The 20,736-nt window shown below is 45.0% G+C and overlaps 1 protein-coding gene and 1 non-coding gene across 8 annotated transcripts in view; both read right to left on the bottom strand.

Annotated features, from left to right (window-relative positions):
- Positions 1-15,355, bottom strand: part of PPP1R8 (protein phosphatase 1 regulatory subunit 8) — a 21,834-nt gene extending 6,479 nt beyond the window's left edge. For 2 of the 7 annotated variants that reach the window (XM_025399094.1, XM_025399074.1), the window contains exons 1-5: positions 15,207-15,355; positions 13,289-13,349; positions 7,105-7,258; positions 4,108-4,328; positions 2,005-2,149 (exon numbers count right to left, since the gene is read on the bottom strand). In XM_025399094.1, coding sequence (XP_025254879.1) covers positions 2,005-2,149; positions 4,108-4,328; positions 7,105-7,258; positions 13,289-13,349; positions 15,207-15,262 — 637 coding nt within the window. In that variant the 5' untranslated portion in view covers positions 15,263-15,355. Of the gene's footprint in view, positions 1-2,004; positions 2,150-4,107; positions 4,329-7,104; positions 7,259-13,288; positions 13,350-14,731 lie in introns of all 7 variants that reach the window. The other 5 variants (XM_025399104.1, XM_025399113.1, XM_025399084.1 and 2 more) reach the window with 5 other exon arrangements.
- LOC112616176 lies at positions 11,535-11,700 on the bottom strand. Its single transcript, XR_003117586.1, has one exon.
- Positions 15,356-20,736: the final 5,381 nt, after the last annotated feature.

Genomic DNA, 20,736 nt, shown 5'->3' with positions numbered 1-20,736 from the left:
AAAAAAAAAAAAAAAAAAAAAAAAAAAAAAAAAAAAAAAAGAGGACACTCTGGTAGTATGTTCACTATCAATCTCTGCTCTGTGAACAAATGGCTTCTACATAGAAGAGAAAGGAAAAAAATATCCAAGCTCATTAAGAAAGAGACAATGTCCACGGTGGCTCACGCCTGTAATCCCAGCACTTTGGGAGGCTGAGGCGGGTGGATCACAAAGTCAGGAGATCAAGACCATCCTGGCTAACACGGTGAAACCCCCGTCTCTACTAAAAATACAAAAAATTAGCTGGGCACGGTGGCGGGTGCCTGTAGTCCTAGCTACTTGGGCGGCTGAGGCAGGAGAATGGCATGAACCCAGGAGGCGGAGCTTGCAGTGAGCTGAGATCACACCACCGCACTCCAGCCTGGGTGACAGAGCAAGACTCCGTCTCAAAAAAAAAAAAAAAAAAAAAAAGAAAGAGACAACGTCTCTGAAAAGGTATCCCAATCTTCTCTCATGGCCCCTCTGGTTTCAGAGCCTGTGCTCTTAACCACTATGCTATATTGACTGAACACAATTCCCTAAGAAAGCTTGAGGGCACTAATTTTCAATGAGAAAAACAGAGCAGATCAGATCCTCACTCCTGAAAGAGACTTAAGAAATTTGTCTAGTCCAGTGGTTCCCAAATTGCTGGCTGTTGTACAAACAGGAGCTCATTAAAAAGTATAAATTTTGGGCTGGGCATGGTGGCTCACGCCTGTAATCCTAGCACTTTGGGAGGTCGAGGGCAGATCACTTGAGGTCAGGAGTTCAAAACCAGCCTGGCCAACATGGTGAAACCCTGTCTCTACTAAAAATACAAAAAAATTAGCCAGGCGTGGTGGCAGGCACCTATAATCCCAGCTACTTGGGAGGCTGAGGCAGAAGAATCGCTTGAACCCAGGAGGCGGAGGTTGCAGTGAGCCGAGGTTGCGCCACTGCACTCCAGCCTGGGTGACAGAGCGAGACTCCGTCTCAAAAAAAAAAAAAAATAAAAAATAAAAATAAAAATAAAAATTTCAACCAGGCACGGGGGCTCATGCCTATAATCCCAGTACTTTGGGAGACTGAAGCAGGAGGATCACTTAAGCTCAGGAGTTCAAGACCAGCCAGGGCAACATGATGAAACCCCATTTCTACAAAACATATCACAATTAGCTGAGCGTGGTGGTATGCACCTGTTGTCCCAGATACTCAGGAGGTTGAGGTGGGAGGATCACCTGTGCCTGGGTGGTCAAGGCTGTAGTGAGCCATGACTGTGCCACTGCACTCTAGCCTGGGCGACAAAATGAGATCTTGTCTCTTACACACACACCAAAGAAAAACTAAAAAATACATACATTTCTAGGTCCAACCCTGGAAACTCTTTTTTGGAGACAGCCTCACTCTGTCACCCAGGTGGGAGTGCAGTGGCACGATCTTGGCTCATTGCAAGCTCTGCCTCCCAGGTTCAAGCGATTTTCCCACGTCAGCTTCCCGAGTAGCTTAGACTACAGGTATGTGCCATCATGCCTGGCTGATTTTTGTATTTTTGTAGAGACAGGGTTCTGCCACGTTGGCCACCCTGGTCTCGAAATCCTGGCCTCAAGCAATTCACCAACTTCAGCCTCCCAAAGTGCTGGGATTATAGGCATGAACCATTACGCCTGACCAACCACAGCTTTTTCTTTTTCTTTTTGTCACCTAGGCTGGAGTGCAATGGTGCAATCCCAGCTCACTGCAGCTTCTGCCTCCTGGGTTCAAGCAATTCTCTTGCCTTAACCTCCCAAGTAGCTGGGACTACAGGCGAGCACCACCAAGCCCAGCTAATTTTTGTATTTTTTTAAGTAGAGATGGGGTTTCACCTTGTTGTCCAGGCTAGTCTTGAACTCCTGGCCTTAAGTGATCCACCCTCCTCGGCATCCCAAAGTGCTGGGATTACAGGCATGAGCTACTGCGCCTGGGCCAACCACAGCTTTTTCATCAGAATAAACTAGGAAGATACCTCACCTGGATTGATGATCTCATCATCCTCACTGAATGTCACCCGTGAGTTCTTCCTCTTCCTCTTTGGTCTTTGAATGTCCAGATTTCCCTCCTCAATGGTAAGGGTAGAAATCCGCTTGTTGTGGGCAGTGTTGAACTCTGTCAGGTTCTAAGCCAGGGTTCATACAGGAAAGACAGCAGTCAGTACAAAGGGAATCTGATGGAGAAAATCATACTAAATAAAGCTCAGGAAGACGTGAGGGGCTAATCTTGACCTCCAAAGGGAGTTGAGACTCTTCTGCATTTGGAGAAGATTATACTGTCCTGAGACTACTAATACTAACAAGTCTCAAGTCTCATTAGAAAGAATGTGGGACATCCTCATTGACTAGTGGGGCAGTGATATTCAAAAGAAGGTAAAGGGCCTTGAGCTGAGAACAGGCCATCTGTGCAAATACCCTTGAATTGTGTTTTGTTGCTGTTGTTGAAGAAAGGCTATCATGTCTTCATGCCCACAAGCAGCTGAGAATTAAAAGGAAATGTGGCTGGGAGGAACGCCAAGAATTGTTTTTAAGTAACAAAATTGAGATGAAAAAGGACAATTGGCTGTTTCTTTTCTAGTAGCTTTCTCCTTTAAAATTAAGGACACTGCTAGTGCACTTAATTTTTGGCGTTAATATTTTGTCATTCCCCATCCTGTGTCTGGCCCCAGTTCTATAAATAACTATCTCAATAATTAACTTGACCTTAGCTCTGGTGCTTGCCTCTTCCCAATCCACTGAAATTATTCCTTTTTGGTACAAACCACCAGTTTGAGATATTCTAAATGTCTTAAGAATGAAGATCCAGGGAGTACCTAACATACTGAACTAAAAGCCATGGAAGCACAGCAGCAGCCTGGATAGAGGCGGCCACAAGGGGAAATGGGCAACAGTGACTGCCAGCAAGGTCCCTGGCTATGAAGCCACTTCTTCAAAACAAAACGACTTCTTAATTGTACAATTTCTTTTTTTTTTTTGGAGATGGAGTATCACTCTTGTTGCCCAGGCTGGAATGCAATGGCACAATCTTGTTTCACCACAACCTCCACCTCCTGGGTTCAAGCGATTCTCCTCCTCAGCCTCCCGAGTAGCTGGGATTACAGGCATGCGCCACCACACCCAGTTACTTTTTTGTATTTTTAGTGGAGACAGGGTTTCTCCATGTCACTCAGGCTGGTCTCGAACTCCTGACCTCAGGTGATCCGCCCACCTCAGCCTCCCAAAGTGCTGGGATTATAGGTGTGAGCCACTGTGCCCAGCCTAAATTGTAGAATTTCTATTGTGCTTTTCTTCCTAAGAGCTAGGAAACTGCCTTGGTGTACAGGAATAGTAAATGCGGGTCGGTGGTTAAGGACATGATTGCATTTGGTCTATCTGAACAGACCAATCACACCAGTGCAGTGACAGACATGTAAAGGACTATAGCCACACCAAACTACTGGGGTCAGCCTCAAAAAAGGAAAACTTCCACCACCTTAAAATTAAATCGTATAAAATTCATGGCCCTCAGGACAGCGAGGCCCATAAGAACAAAAGCAGTCTGGTTCTATTCAGAAGATTCCTGAGCTGTTCAGATAGCACCAAAAAAAGCTATATAAATGAATGAAAGTGTCAGTCTCTCCAAGCCAGTGCTGTCTGACAGAACTTTTTGTGAGGATGAAAACATTCTCTCTTTACACTACGCAACACGGCAGCCACTAGCCTTATGTGACTACATAATACTTGAAATATTGTTAGTAGCCACTAACAATATTTGTCAGCATTAGCTCTAAGCAGTCAAGGGACAGAGAAATGTAGCTTCTAGTCTTAGCTTGTAACAGCCAGTGAAAGTGCACAAAACAGCTCAAGAGGTCTAGTGGCTGTGACCCAGCCTCCTTGTTAGGCCTGGTGATACACAACCAAATCCATACAATGTGGCTCTCTGAGAGGTGTCACACCTGGCCACATCAGATTGCCAAAGGCCCATTACTGGACTCAAGAGAACCCCTGCTGCTAAGTCAATGGCATTTCCAGCTACATAGAACAGCTATATACTCCAAAAACCAGGGTCCCCAAAGACAAAACAATGACATAAACAGGGAATTACATCAAGCTCAGTTTCCTCCTCTGGAAGCCCCAGTAAGCCCTTGAGTTCATCATCCTCTCCACCCATCTTCTCATCTCCTTTCACAGCCGATGGCAATGTCTGAGGCTTCTCGCGCAGAGTGTATGCCCTTGTGGATGCGCCAAATGAGACCGTGGAATCGATGGGAATTTGCTGAGGCTTGTGAGGTTCCAACCGAATGTGACCCAAGAAAGTGCCGTGTGCTGGGAACAACCAAATCAGAAACGTAAGGGGGAAAACAAAAACAACCCGAGTTTTAGAAGGGAGAGTATGATCGCCAACTCTCTTATGAGGTCAGCTTCCCCCCAGCACATCAGTTTTGCCTTTTTGTCTGTTTTTAATTTATTTTAAAAATGCCATAGTCAGGATCGTGGTCAGAAAACTCCAGCTTTTTAAAAAACGAAAATGGCACCGGGTCCACCACATCCATCATGTGTTACAGTGAGAAGGAAACTCCTTCACTGAGCCTTCAATCTCCTCAGTGGGTTTCTTATATCCTCAGACCTGTTGTTCCCCCAAATAACAAATACCACTGCCCGTTCTCTGCTGCCACACAGGCTTGGCTCCATTCTAGGTCAAACAAGAATGGCTCCAACCCAGCAGAAGCCATGCCTCCCAAAGCAGGAGCTGGGCTTCACTGTAGTTTTCCCTCTCCAGCCCCAAGTCAAAGGAATAGAGAAAGGCCGGGCGCGGTGGCTCAAGCCTGTAATCCCAGCACTTTGGGAGGCCGAGGCGGGCGGATCACGAGGTCAGGAGATCGAGACCATCCTGGCTAACATGGTGAAACCCCGTCTCTACTAAAAATACAAAAAACTAGCCGGGCGTGGTGGCGGGCGCCTGTAGTCCCAGCTACTCGGAGGCTGAGGCAGGAGAATGGCCTGAACCTGGGAGGCGGAGCTTGCAGTGAGCCGAGATCGCGCCACTGCACTCCAGCCTGGGTGACACAGCGCGAGACTCCGTCTCAAAAAAAAAAAAAAAAAAAAAAGGAATAGAGAAACTGCTGGCCTGGTGGCAGTTATGCTTAGGTTTTCCCCAGGACAAGAAAGAGCTTGGCTGAAACAGGTGCAATATCAATGCCAAAGCAAGCCAAAATCCTACTATAGATTCTGAATATTTTCCCCTGTTGGCATTCTGCATGTTATAAAATGGGAGAGAAAAGATAGGTATTTGCGAGACAAAGCTCTCCAAGACCGTTACACAAGCAGATGAGGGTGATGTGCGAGTGTATGTTTGTGTGTGGTAGTAGGAGAGTGGTGGAATCCAACATGATATTCCCAGGAAGCAGGACCCTTTACATTTTACACTGTATTCACACATGGGCAAAATGAACAAATTTCAGGGCCCCATGCAGTTAAAGCTCAATTGCATTTCTGTGGATTATCTATGCGAAGTTTAAACTCTATTAATTGGTGTATGCTTATGGATACTCCAATTAATTAATACTTATGGATTATTTTTATTTTTTGAGGCAGGGCTTACTCCGTCACCCAGACTGGAGTACAGTCGTGCTACAATGGCTCACTGCAACCTCCACCTCCTGGGCTCAAACAATCCTCCCACTTAAGCCTCCCAAGCAGCTGGGACCATAAGCGCACTCCACAATACAGGGCTAATTTTTTGTATTTTTTGTAGAGACGGGGGTCTCGTTACATTGCTCATGCTGGTCTTGAACTCCTGGGCTTGAGAGATTCACTGACATCAGCCTCCCAAAGTGCTGGGATTACAGGTGTGAGCCACCATGCCTGGCCTTGCTTATGGAATTAAAACTGGTATTATTCATAGTCAAAACAAAACAGAGACGGAATAAAGAACCAGAATAATGAAATTTTCCTCAAGATAAGCATTCTTAAAATGCCCTATATTGCTGCTCTATTACATTAATGGAGCTAATCATAGCTTCTGCTTAAACGGAATCACAATTTATTATGGTTCTATAAACACTTGAACATGCATGGTTGATAGTGCCTGGGTGCCTTTTTCCTTTTCTTTTTTTTTTTTTTTTGAGACAGAATCTTGCTGTGTTGCCCAGGCCAGAGTGCAGTGGTGCGATCTCGGCTCATTGAAACCTTCACCCCTTGGGTTCAAGCGATTCTCCTGCCTCAGCCTCCTGAGAAGCTGGAATTACAGGCACCCGCCGCCACCCCCAGCTAATTTTTGTATTTCTGGTAGAGGCAAGGTTTCACCATATTGGCCAGGCTGGTCTCAAACTCCTGGCCTTAGGTGATCCGCCCACCTCGGCCTCCCAAAGTGCTGGGATTATTTATAGGAGTGAGCCACTGCACCCAGCTCTTTTTTGTTTGTTTGTTTGTTTTTTGAGAGAGTCTTGCTCTGTCACCCAGGCTGGAGTGCAGTGGCGCGATCTCGGCTCACTGCAAGCTCTGCCTCCCGGGTTCACACCATTCTCCTGACTCAGCCTCCCGAGCAGCTGGGACTACAGGCGCCCGCCACCAAGCCCAGCTAATTTTTTTGTATTTTTAGTAGAGACGGGGTTTCACCGTGTTAGCCAGGATGGTTTCGATCTCCTGACCTCGTGATCCGCCCACCTCGGCCTCCCAAAGTGCTAGGATTACAGGCGTGAGCCACCGCGCCTGGCCTGTTTCTTTGTTTTTGAGAGATGGGGTCTTGTTCTGTCACCCGGACTGGAGTGCAGTGGTGTGATCACAGCTCACTGCAGTCTTGAACTCCTGGGCTCTAGTGATCCTCCCGCCTCAGCTTCCTGAGTAGCTACAGGTGTGCGCCCCCACACCCAGCTCATATTTGCTTATTGATGCCCCCAGGACAGCTCCCCAAACCCCTCTCCTCTCCACAGTCAGTTATCAATTATCTCAGGAAAACAGAAAAATCACAGAAATAGAGAAGGGTGGATTTAAAAACCAAATATTAACTTTTTCCATAAAACATAATTTCCAAACTAAAGAACCCAAAGAGCATTTTCATATTGCCCAAAGATAACATGTGAATTGGGAGGGAGTTACTTACTACTGTTGAGATCTATCAGGAAAACTCTCTTCAGATGCTTGTGGTAGACAAGTGCAGCATGGACCCGAGAGCAAGACTGGTGGTCAATGGTAAAGTCACACAAATCAGGGTTTCTCCCAAATAAGTAATACTTCTTCTCATCAATAATCAGTTTCTAAATAAATATTAAATTAAATATTACTTAAATCTTGTTTCAACAGCATTTACCAAAAACTCTTCCAATCAAATAGAGAATCTTGATAAAATTCCTTTCCATTAGATTGATTTGAGTAATAACTCCATCTCCTTGTATCAAAAAAAGGAAAATCATTCCAAGGAGAAAAAAATATCTCCCGTTATTCTTCAACATAAAGCACTCAGAATAATTTACTAAAATAACATTTTTTTGGAGAATGGATGGTAATGGATGGTAATTCATCTCCTCAATATAGTGTTTAATTGTCTAGTGTTGGTATGAAAATAACTTCTCTTTCTCTTGTTTCTGAGATGGAGTCTCGCTCTGTTGCCCAGGCTGGAGTGCAGTCGCACGATCTCGGCTCACTGCAACCTCTGCTTCCTGGGTTCAAACAATTCTCCTGCCTTAGCCTCCCAAGTAGCTGGGACTACAGGCGTGCACCACCAAGTTCAGCTAATTTTTTTTTTTTTTTTGAGACAGAGTCCCACCCTGTCACCCAGGCTGGAGTACAATGGTGTAATCTCGGCTCACTGCAACCTCCACCTTCTGGGTTCAAGCAATTCTCCTGCCTCAGCCTCCCAAGCAGCTGGGATTACAGGTGCATGACACCATGCTCGGCTAATTTTTTGTATTTTTAGTAGAGATGTGGGTTTTACCATGTTGGCCAGGCTGGTCTCGAACTCCTGACCTTATGATCTGCCCATCTCGGCCTCCCAAAGGGCTGGGATTACAGGCGTGAGCCACCGAGCCCAGCCTAATTTTTGTATTTTTAGTAGAGACGGGGTTTCATCATACTGGCCAGGTTGGTCTTGAACTCCTGACCTCGTGATCTGCCCACCTCAGCCTCCTAAAGTGCTGGGATTACAGGTGTAAGCCACCGTGGTCGGCCAACTTTATTTTTTTTTGAGACAAAATCTCGCTCTGTCGCCTAGTCTGAAGTGCAATGGCGTGACCTTGGCTCACTGCAACCTCTGCCTCCCAGGTTTAGGCAATTCTCCTGCCTCCCGAGTAGCTGGGACTACAGGCACGTACCACCACGCCTAGCTAATTTTTTCTATTTTTAGTAAAGACAGGGTTTCATTGTGTTAGCCAGAATGGTACTGATCTCCTGACCTCATGATCCGCCCGCCTCAGCCTCCCAAAGTGCTGGGATTACAGGGGTGAGCCACCGCGCCCGGCCTGAGATCAACAATTGAATTGTGCCTGGCCTGAGATCGACAATTGAATTAAGAGTGGCTGGCTTCTGAAAAAAGGTTCTGTTGGATCTTAATTTTAGATCAATTAGGAAACAAGAAGCACAATGCATGTCTATAAAGGAACAAGATTGCTTTTAGCCTAGTGAAACCGAAAAAAATGTAATAAGATTGCTTCTCAGAAAATATTCAAATGTGTATTTGGGAAAGGAATGAAGCGTAAACACCTATTTCTATTCTAATCATGCTGCTATAGCCCCAAAGTATTTTTGTTTGTTTTTGAGACAGTCTTATTCTGTCATCCAAGCTGGAGTGCACTGGTGCAATCTCAGCTCACTGCAGCCTCCACCTCCCAGGTTCAAGCGTTTCTCCTACCTCAGCCTCCTGAGTAGCTGAGATTAATGGCGCCCACCACCACACCCGACTAATTTTTGCATTTTTAGTAGAGATGGGGTTTCACCATGTGAAACCAGGCTGGTCTCGAACTCCTGACCTCAGGTGAACTGACAGCCTCAACCTCCCAAAGTGCTGGGATTACAGGTGTTAGCCACTGTGCTACACCTGAGCTGAATTTAGCTTTATAAAAAACTTGCTGGCCAGGCACAGTGGCTCACGTCTGCAATCCCAGCACTTTGGGAGGCTGAGGCGGGCGGATCACGAGGTCAGGAGATCAAAACCATCCTGGCCAACATGGTGAAACCCCGTCTCTACTAAAAATACAAAAAAAAAAAAAAAAAAAAAAAATTAGGCGTGGTGGCAGGTGCCTGTAGTCCCAGCTACTCGGGAGGCTGAGGCAGGAGAATGGCATGAGCCCGGGAGGCGGAGCTTGCAGAGAGTCAAGATCTGCACTCCAGCCTGGGCGACAGAGCGAGACCCTGTCTCACAAGCAAAAACAAGCAAACAAAAATATAAAAATAAAAAACTTGCTATATCTGTCCTTATATTTCTTTTAATCCTGGATCTGTAAAGCCTTTGCCACAGATCGGTTATAAACTGGACTGTTATAGATGAAGGACTCTAGATGGATTATTGCTAACGCTTCTTCCACTGCTAGTGGTCTAGTAATCTAGTGTGAGCACTTGAGGAATAACTGTCATTTGAGTATGCTGTGTTTTTCCTTTCAATATGAAGTCTCATTAAACTCTAGTTCACATTTCACACTATACTCCTAAAATTCCTGAGAAAATATAGCACAAAGCTAAGTAGAGTATAGTCAAGTTAGTACCAGGCTGGGAATCAAGAAGCTTGTATTTCATTCCTGGCTAAGTCCTTTAACTCACAATGGGCTACTATTCTCCCCTTATAAAACCAAAAGATACACCTCATGCAAGCACACTTTCAACACTGATTATAGTAACAACTGCTAGGCGCTTCTATGCCACACACTACGCTATGAGTTTGACGTTATATCATTTCATCCTCACAACCACCCTATGAGGTGGGTAACACTATTCTCTTCCTATTTTTATAAATGACAAAATTGAAGCATAAAGAAATTAACATACTCAAGTTCACACAGTTAGATACTTGTGGGCTGGGTTAGAAATTCAGATTTGTCTGGCTTCAGAGTCTAAGCTGTTTTAACCACTACATTATATATTTTCTTCATTCTGCTTACATCAAAAAATGCACCATATGGCAAGGAATATTTTAAGAAGAGAATAAGTACTGTGGGTCACACTCTTTCCTTAAACAATCACTTAGCCAGTTTCTTTCAAGTTCAGCCTTAAGGTTCAATTAATTCAGGCTAGCTTGGATATGTGGGTCACCTCTGGGAAACCCTATCTAACAGTGCCCATCTGCTGCTGGAAGAGCTTGTTCTGGGCCCATACTACTATGGGGAACCAAGATTTAACAACAGCCTGACAGGAGATCAGTCAGTCCCCTTCATCTCTGCTTTGACCCAAGGTTTTTAAGACTTGAGTTAAAAATAAGACATTATTTCAGGATTAAGAGAGAGCCCAGAAATTTCAACAACTTGTTCTCTCTAATAGCTATTCGAGCTGAATCTCATTGCACTTCTCATTCATATTTATATGCACATGGATTATGCTGTCACAAACTTAAATTTGCTAACCACAGTGCTCACAGATTGGGCTGAAGGAACATGAAAGACCACCAGCTCTTGGGCTCTAAAATAACAATGACTAAATTTCTATGAATCTAGGGTGCCAAAAGACATACTAGAGATTTAGGGATTTGAGAGGAAAAAAGAGAGGGCCTCCAAATTAAATGTACACATTTAGCATTAAAGGCATCCCAATTTTTTTTTTTTTTTTTTTTTAGACCGAGTCTGGCTCTGTGGCCCAGGCTGGAGTGCAGTGGCGCGATCTCAGCTCACTGCAAGCTCCGCCTCCCGGGTTCACGCCATTCTCCTGCCTCAGCCTCCTGAGTAGCTGGGACTACAGGCACCTGCCATCACGCCCGGCTAATTTTTTGTATTTTTAGTAGAGATGGGGTTTCACCTTGTTAGCCAGGATGGTCTCGATCTCCTGACCTCATGATGCGCCCGCCTCGGCCTCCCAAAGTGCTGGGATTACAGGCTTGAGCCACCACGCCCAGCCGGCATCCCAATTACAGAAATGTTAAAATGAATTTTTTTTTTTTTTCCTGAGATGGAGTCTTGCTTTGTCGCCCAGGCTCAAGGCAGTGGTGCAGTCTCCATTCACTGCAACCTCTGCCTCCTGGGTTCAAGTGATTCTCCTGCCTCAGCCTCCCAAGTAGCTGGTATTATAGGTGCGTGCCACTGCACCTGGCTAATTTTTTAATTTTTAGTAGAGACGGGGTTTTGCCACGCTGGCCAGGCTGGTCTTGAACTCCTGACCTCAGGTGATCTGCCCGCCTCGGCCTCCCAAAGTGCTGGGAGGCCAGGCGTGAGCCGCCACTGAGCCTGGCCAAAATGAACGGAATTTTAACAGAAAACAGTATGTCTCAGAACCAAGGAAATGTGTCAGATGTTGAACAATGTGCTGCTTCTGTCCAAGTGAGTGAAATAATGCACTGGCTTTCAACAGTCACTAAAGCCATAGCTTCTTGACTAGCTATGGCCAGTACCGCTATCCAGTTGTGCCTCTGAGTTATAACTCAGAGTGTATCTTTACACACTGGGCTTAAAAGACTCATGGCTTTTGTTTTAATGTTGCACTTCTTAAACCCAGCTATCACAACACATCACAAGCCTTTGATACAAAGCTAGGATATAGATAGCTAGGTTAGTATCAAGTGCTGATTAAGCTTAAATCTAAAAATAAGCACATCTCAGGTCTACACCTCTCAAGAATACAGTGATGTCTGAGGATTGTAACTTGACAAGTTTGTGGCAACTCAGCACACTTAACAACACCGAAAGAGAACGTTATCAGCTAATAGAAACCAATGATCAGGGGAGTGTCTAGCAAGTTAGAGTGTTTTGAAAATATAATACCAATTATTCCACAAAGGAATGTGATGTTATCATTAAGACTGGGCAACCCTGTCTGTTTCTTCCTGTTGCAAACTAAAGATTTGCTAAATTCTAGTAATAAAACAAATCTCTATATGTCTTCAAGCTTTGTGCTATTTAGCAACAAATATTTTTTAACTGTGGAACAATCCGTAGTAAAAAAAAGTTTTACAGATATTTTAGCTAAATTATTTCTTTGAATAATCTTGAAGTTTTAAATCTTTAAGATTGAAGAACCCATGACAAAGCGGCTCTCTGTGACTGGCTAAGTCCATGATGTATTCATAACAGGAGAAATCATTAAAACTCACGCATGCCTTAATACTTTGCAAAATACCTGGTCATCTCTACAAAATCCCAAAAGTGACAACAATATATTTACAGAGTAACCTTCAACAGATCTCAGATAGCTTTTCAATCTAGCAACCATGGAACTGCAACATTTTTATTAAATACCAAAAAACCACAAGGAAAAAACTGCATTCAATAATGGGGCCTTGAACCTAAATTCTAGCTGAGCAAGCAAATATAAAATTGGTCTAATACAGGGAGACTCACAGCTACATGGTCATGGTGGGCTTAATATCCATCTCTTGGTAAATAAATAATACCATAAGGATTATAAAAAATTTACACAAACTAATAGCTAATAAAAACTCATGTTCTCTTGAACTCCTATGTGGTGTTCTCTCTAGAGGCTTGTATAAAAGCTGGAATTCTGCTAAACTTTTATAGTACTTAATTCAAATATAACTATGTAATTTTTTGGTGTGATTCTGTCTCTTCCACTGGACAACTTGAGGAGAGAAATCATGTTGGTTTCGCTTACTGCTGCAATCTGTAAGCCAAGCACTGTAACTGGCACATAGTAAACACTCAATACATGTTTTCAAAGAATCAATTAATGAATTTCACCACAATTCCATTATCTTTTTGAGTAAGTGTCTTCTTAGTTTACCATATTTCTTATAAGGAGTTGGGCCTGAATCTCTTAAAATTAACTTAAAAGTTAAACTCAACATATATCATTCACTTTCTTCAGTTACTGCATACCTTGCACGGTTTACACAACTCCATGTACTCAGGGAGAGGGAATTAACCAAGCTAACAGGGCTTCCAGTTTGACTGGGGCCCACAGGACCCATGACCTATTAAAACCATTCATTTGAGAGAAGTCACAAAAAAGTGAGTGTCTGTGGTAGATACAAGCTTTAAGTGTGTGATGTCACCATGTGCTTTTAACAGAAAAAAAAATCAGGATGAAAGAAAGTAGCATTGCTGGAAAACAAAGCACAGGAGAGGGGGTGGAAAAGTGAGTCACTGGCAAAAATCTTTAGTGTGGTGGGCAAAAAAGGAAGACATGTATTTCCATACCTCAATTAGTTTGTCTCCTTTGACTACATCCAGATGTAAACCGGGAGGGGGCTTACCTGCCCTGAAAAATAAAAATAGAAAAAAGCATTTTCAGGATGAGTTTATAAATGCAATTTACAATCATTGTCCCATTCAACATTGCAGCTCTCCTACCAGCCAGCCTATAATTAGTTCATGTTCAAGCAGAAATGTCATCCACTTCACTGTTGTTACAGCTCCATTCTACGTTTGACACTTACTTCCCTAGTGATTCAACTGCTCTGAAACAGATTTTAGTGGATCTGTATTTAGAGCAGCACCAAGAAACCTATATTTTAACACTGGATCTTCACCTCAGAGAAAGAGCTGCATAGAGAGTGTAAGTACGATAGCTGGAGTGGTCTGGTCACCTGGAGTTTGAATCTGAAATTTACCCCTACTCCAATATCATATAAAGATCGAATAAATTAGTTGCTGTTTGGGGCTGATCAAGATTAGTCTCATCACAGAGTAAGCAGAGCACTGTCCTGAGCTCTGAGACCAAATCAGAGGTGCATAATTAGGGAACTAGCGCAATTCAAAATCATGCCCCATGAAACCAGGTACCAAATGAATATGTTACCCTTGAACAGGTCTTTCTACAACAGCATGATTAAGGGAAGTTTCCTCTATACTCCTACAGCCATATCATTCAAGGGAGACTCACATATGTCAAAGCACCTAACAGTGCCTGGTACCTACCAGACCCTAAGGAAAGGGTAGGTGATCTCAAAGCAGTGCTTTCTAACTACGTTTGCTGTATTGGTCCAAGTTTGAAATCAATACAGCGAGGGATCAAAACGGATATAGAATTTGTAGACTGAAGCAACCATTACAAAAGTGCAAAGCGATCCAGAAAATAGCCACACATTTGCTTGCTTTTTGGGTTTGCTAATTTGAAGTTAGAAAAAAGAACCACCTCACTAGAACCTCTAGATTTGCACACGAAAAAAACGTATCCTTGTCTAGCTAACTGAAGATGCAACACAGTCATCTCAAACAATCCTGCCCCAACCCCTCCTCTATGGAAAGGACAGTGCACCGGACAAAAGGCCATTTTGTCCACGAAAAAGGAGGAATGTTACATCCAAAATATACTTTCTGTATGTGCCTGACTCAGGCCTTGGAGCTGGGAATACAAAGATGCAGTCTTTGCCCTTGAGGATGGCAATACAACGGGAGACAGAGACAAGTAACAAACAATACACTGCGATGAGCTACAGCAGAAAAAAACTCTTAATTTCAGAAGCGTTTGCTTTTAAGGTAATCCATATTTATTCAACTTGTACCCTACTCAAAGGCCAAATTATTTCATTATTCCCAAGAACTTTCGAAGGGATAAAAAGGGTTCATGCCAGCCATTACTAATGCCTACTCGTGCCACAGACTGGGAGCTCCCTGAGGGCAGGGAGGGCGCTAACCTACCCTCGTGTTCTCTGTGGCAGACAGAAAAGTGCCGCACGAGGGATGCAGCAACCAAAGAGGGATGCGGGGCTCAGACGTAGGGTTGGGGCAGGGGCTGGCTCGAGAGCGCTCGGGACGTACAGGAAGGGGCCAGGTACGATGCTCCATGAGAGCACCAGGCACTCAGTCAGGAGTTGGGCGTAAGTTCGGGCAAAGGCCTCAAAGCGCTCCAGCGACTGGCTAATCGCTCAAAGGGACTGCCTAAGTGAGCGCCTTTGAGCCCCCAACCCCGTGTTTCTTCCGTTCCTGGGCCTGGGCTCCAGGCTCTCGGTTCTTCAACACGTCGCCCGGCCCGGTGCAGCGAACAGTTTTTCCTCAACCATTCCAGGGTTTCTGAGCCGTTCGGCTCGCAGTAGAGAAGTAAAAAAAGAGCCGCCCTTCCAGCCCAGGCTAGCTCCGGCCAGGCCACTCTAGCCCTGGCCGCCCCGCCACTCACCAGGTTGGGCAGTCGAACAGCGGGAGGCTGGAGCCGGAGTTCGCGGCTGCCGCCATCTTGCGTCTCCCCCTCCCATTTGGCGGGCCCGAAGCACGCCGGGAAAGTGGAAGACCGAAAAGGGAAAAGCGGCATCCCAGCAGCCTGTGCGTACGCACGCTCACGCACGCACGCGCGTACGGGGGGCGGTGCTTCTAGTGGGGACAGTGTAGGTTTTGGGATTTTTTTTTTTCCACCGTTTGTGCGAGTTGGCTGTCTCTGGAACTCTCCAGTGTATGGTTTTCCTTGGCCAGGAGGTATCAAAGGAAAAGCGACTTTGTAGGGAGGGGAGTCAGTCTCTCCCTGCGTCCTCCTGCAAACGCTTCTGGGCTCTAAAATCTTGGGACTAAGCCGGGCGCGATGGCTCACGCCTGTAATCCCAACACTTTCGGAGGCTGAGGCGGGCGGATCACTTGAGGTCAGGGGTTCGAGACCAGCCTTGCCAACATGGTGAAACCCCCGTCTCTACTAAAAATACAAAAATTAGTCGGGGGTAGTGGCACATGCCTGTAATCCCAGCTACTTGGGAGACTGAGGCAGGAGAATCGCTTGCACCCGGGAGGCGGAGGTTGCAGTGAGCCGAGATCGCGCCATTGTACTCCAGCCAGGGCAACAGAGCGAGACTCCGTCTCAAAAAAAAAAAAAAAAAGAGAAGGAAAAAATCTGGGGACTGCATCCTCCTCCAACGTTTAGGTTAAGACCGTCAGCCTTTTGCCCTCAAAGCAGAGAAGCTAAAGGGCAAAACTTGGAGACTGGAGTGATTATTGTTTCTACTTATCCAGCCCTTCTCCAAAAAGTGGCACTTTACTCACTTTTTTCCTAATCCACGTCTAGGCCTGTAGATTATCAGGGAATCTGCATTAGGGGTCACCTGGTCTGTTTATGAAAACTCTGGACAAGCTGGAGCCAGGAGCAGGTCCAGTCAGAAAGCAGGGGTCCAAATCATCACTGTGCTTGGCTCAAATGGTTAATTTTTTAAAAAAGGATTTTTTGCTTTTGGTTATAGTGCAAGGAAGCATTAGGATTGCTGGCTTGCCCTAGATCACCAGATGACTGAAAGAGACCATTAGCAGGGCCTCTGGTTGTAATGGCATTGTCTGTTGAGCACTTACCTTGGCAAGTATGTATTTTATATGGATCATCTCATTTAATCCTGACAAGGCTCTTGAGTTGGGTACTATTATAATTCCAGAGGAGAGGCTCAGAGAGATTGAGTTGCCCAGCCTCACCCTAGAACAAGTGGTGAGTGGGATAAAAAAACCTAAACCTGTATGATGCCAAAGGCCATGCTCATGAATCACTATTCTCTCTCACACTTTGATGTTGGTATAATTATGTTTATTATTAGCATGCAACTGATGCCCCTCTTCTTCACTTTTGTAGACGCCTTGGGAGGATTATCTGACTGGTTTTTCCTTTTTTAAATAAATCAATTGCTAAGTTCCTGTCATCCAGAAAGAGGCACTGCTCAGCAAGTTAAGGAATCTATGATGAAAGTAGTTCTTTTCTTGCTTCCATGCCACTGGTTCTGTAGAAAATCAGCCTATTCAAAAGATTTTTTGCCCTTGATGAAGTCTCCAGCCCTCAAAATGTAACTGCAATATAACTTAGAAGGAGCAAGATGATCCAAAAAGTAACAGCAATATAACATTAACTTGGATTTGAAGATGATCAACTCTTAGGTAGATTGGAGAAACCCCTTTTCCTCTGGCCTTTAAAGCACGATAAACTTATCCAGCAAGGATGGTGACTAATCAGATCACTTATCAAATGGCCTGTTAATATCCTGCTTTTCAGCCTTGTGATTCCAAAGTAAGACTAGGCTGACTGGAAAAATTCAAATTCTAAACTTGGTTTCAAGAAAACAGAAATAATCCTATTTCCCCCTCTTTTGAATACAGGGCATGATTTTTGAGAAGGAATTAGTCCCAAAAGCTTTTGAGTCTAACAGAAAAGAACAAGATACTTTCATCTACAGAAATCGTGTGAGCCTTTTGAGGTTCTATGCTCCTTTTAGGCATAACATGGTATTGAAGCCATTCCTAGTTAGCAGTGACCTGATAGCATCTTATGGCAACTTTGTCTTTCAACTTCTCAGCTTGTGTGATCCTTCTATTGCTGACTATAGACCCAGGAAACCTAAAAGCTACATCTTACCCTTCTAATTCTTTACTCCTTGGCCATGTTCTGTTTCTAGCACAGTAGATATTCACACATGGCACCTTATGCTTACCTAGGCCCTCATAAAGCAAAATGCTCTTTGTTTGGGCACCAATGATGTCAGTATAGACCAGCAAACTAGAGGACAGCAATCTAGGTCCTTAACCTTTTAAAATAGACTGACACACTAGCTGCCTTTGGATTTTGGTATCTCAATAAAGAGATTAGTATCTTGGCCTTTGATAGATTTCCTTAGAATAAGATCTAAAGACATTAGGAGCATATTGAGGTCAGAAAACTTTTTAAAATTTTTTTATTATTATGTTTTGAGGTGGAATCTTACTCTGTCACCTAGGCTGGAGTGCAGTGGCAGGATTTCAGCTCACTGCAACCTCCACCTCCCAGGTCTAAGTAATTCTCCTGTCTCACCTTCCCAAGTAGCTGGGATTATAGGCATGTGCCACCACACACCTGGGGTTGCACCATGTTGATGAGGCTGGTCTCAAACTCCCAACTTCAGGTGATCCACCTGCCTCAGCTTCCCAAAGTGCTGGGATTACAGGTGTGAGGTACCATGCCCTGCCAGAAAACTTTTTTTTTTTTTTTTTTTGAGACGGAGTCTTGCTCTGTCTCCCAGGCTGGAGTGCAGTGGCCGGATCTCAGCTCACTGCAAGCTCCGCCTCCTGGGTTTAGGCCACTCTCCTGCCTCAGCCTCCCGAGTAGCTGGGACTACAGGCGCCCGCCACCTCGCCCGGCTAGTTTTTTGTATTTTTTGGTAGAGACGGGGTTTCACCGTGTTAGCCAGGATGGTCTCGATCTCCTGACCTCATGATCCGCCCGTCTCGGCCTCCCAAAGTGCTGGGATTACAGGCTTGAGCCACCGCGCCCAGCCCAGAAAACTTTTTAAAAACTTTTTTTTTTTTTGAGATGGAGTCTTGCTTTCATCTCCCAGGCTGGAGTGCGATGGTGTGATCTCAGCTCAATGCAACCTCCGCCTCCCAGGTTCAGGCGATTCTCCTGCCTCAGCCTCCTGAGTAGCTGGGATTACAGGGACACACCACCACACCTAATTTTTGTATTCTTATTTATTATTTTATTATTTTTTTCTTTTTGAGATGGAGTTTCGCTCTTGTTGCCCAGGCTGGAGTGCAATGGCACAAACTTGGCTCACTGCAACCTCCACCTCTCGGGTTTAAGCGATTCTCCTGCCTCAGCCTCCCGAGAAGCTGGGATTACAGGTGCCTGCTACCATGCCCAGCTAATTTTTGTATTTTTAGTAGAGACGGGGTTTCACCATGTTGGCCAGGTTGGTCTCAAACTCCTGACCTCAGGTGATCCATCCACCTCGGCCTCCCAAAGTGCTGGGATTATGCTGGGATTATAGGCACGAACCACCAAACCCGGCCTAGTTTTTGTATTGTTAGTAGAGACAGGGTTTCACCACATTGGCCAGGCTGGTCTCGAACTCCTGACCTCAGGTGATCCACCCGCCTCAGTCTCCCCAAGTGCTGGGATTACAGGCATGAGTCACTGTGCCCGGCCCTAACTATGCTTTGAAAAGTAGGGAAGCAGCAGGTGATTCCCAGCCTTAGGGAACAGGATGGACTGAGATCTGAGTTGGGCTCTGGTCTGCAATTAGTGACCAAAAGCAAAAGCTGCATTCCCATGACTGAGGACAGTTACTGAATAGAAAAAAAATATTGAATAGAGGTGGCTCAGAATGTTTTACTTTGCATAGACTGAACGGTAATTTCATTTTGATATTTTGCACTGCAGTGGGTGAACACTCCCATCCTTATCCCTTAGCAAAACACGCACACCCACGCGCACACACACACACACGAGCGTGCATGTGCACACACACGCTCCCCTGGGAGTATCTACCTAGCATTTAGCAAGCTGTTATTCTGGAACATTCCCAGATTAAGTAGCCACAGTCACATTTCTACTTTACCTTATACCTTATACAGTACCATAGCTTTTTTTTCTTTTTTTTGTTTGAGACAGAGTCTTGCTGTTGCCCAGGCTGGAGTGCAGTGGTGCGATCGTGGCTCAATGCAACCTCCACCTCCCAGGTTCAAGCAAAGCTCATGCCTCAGCCTCCCAAGTAGCTGAGATTACAGGCGTGCGCCACCATGCCTGGCTAATTTTTGTAATTTTAGTAGAGGCAGAGTTTCACCATGTTGTCCAAGCTGGTCTTGAACTCCTGGCCTCAAGTGATCCACCCACCGAACCTCCCAAAGTGCTGGGATTACAGCCGTGAGCCACTGCGCCCAGCCCATAGTTTTATTAATAATTCATTGGAAGAGAGAATGCTAGATCTACTCAGTACTCCTGGGATATTCCATAAAAGAAGTAGAAAAGGGGTGAGAAAATGAAAGGAAGACAGAGGCAAAAATACAATTTGTATGTTCACACTAAACTGCCAGGGTCCTTATAATCAGATACTTTTGTAGCTGGAAAAGAGCTACCGAGAAAACTTGGGGCCTAAAGGTTAAGTTACTTTTTCTTTTTTCTTTCTTTTTTTCCCCCCCTGAGATGGAGTCTTGCTTTGTTGGCCAGAGCTGGAGTTCAATGGCACGATCTTGGCTCACTGCAAGCTCTGCCTCCTGGGTTCACGCCATTCTCCTGCCTCAGCCTCCCGAGTAGCTGGGACTACAGGTGCCCGCCACCACGCCCAGCTAATTTTTTAATATTTTTAGTAGAGATGGGGTTTCACCATGTTAGCCAGAGATGGTGTTGATCTCCTGACCTTGTGATCCACCCGCCTCGGCCTCCCAAGGTGCTGGGATTACAGGCGTGAGCCACTGCACCCGGCTGTGAATCTTTTTTTTTTTAAATATAGAGCACTTTGGCCAGGCGCCAGTGGCTCACGCCTGTAACTGCAGCACTTTGGGAGGCCGAGGTTGGTGGATCATTTGAGGTCAGGAGTTCCAGACCAGCCTGGCCAACATGGGGAAACCCCATCTCTACTAAAAAAAAAAAAATATATATATGTGTGTATATATATATATAAATGTATATATATATATAAATAAATAAAATGAGTCGGGCATCATGGTGAGCACCTGTAATCCCAGATACTCGGGAGGCTGAGGCATGAGAATTTCTTTTTTTTTTTTTTTTTTTTTTTTTTTGAGACGGAGTCTCGCGCTGTGTCACCCAGGCTGGAGTGCAGTGGCACGATCTCGGCTCACTGCAAGCTCCGCCTCCCAGGTTCAGGCCATTCTCCTGCCTCAGCCTCCGAGTAGCTGGGACTACAGGCGCCCGCCACCACGCCCGGCTAGTTTTTTGTATTTTTAGTAGAGACGGGGTTTCACCATGTTAGCCAGGA

The sequence above is a fragment of the Theropithecus gelada genome, chromosome 1 (genome assembly GCF_003255815.1).
Source record: "Theropithecus gelada isolate Dixy chromosome 1, Tgel_1.0, whole genome shotgun sequence".
Taxonomy (NCBI): Eukaryota; Metazoa; Chordata; class Mammalia; order Primates; family Cercopithecidae; genus Theropithecus; species Theropithecus gelada.
The sequence above is the reverse complement of the archived record's forward strand: the minus strand, read 5'-3'. Positions and strand labels throughout refer to the sequence as shown.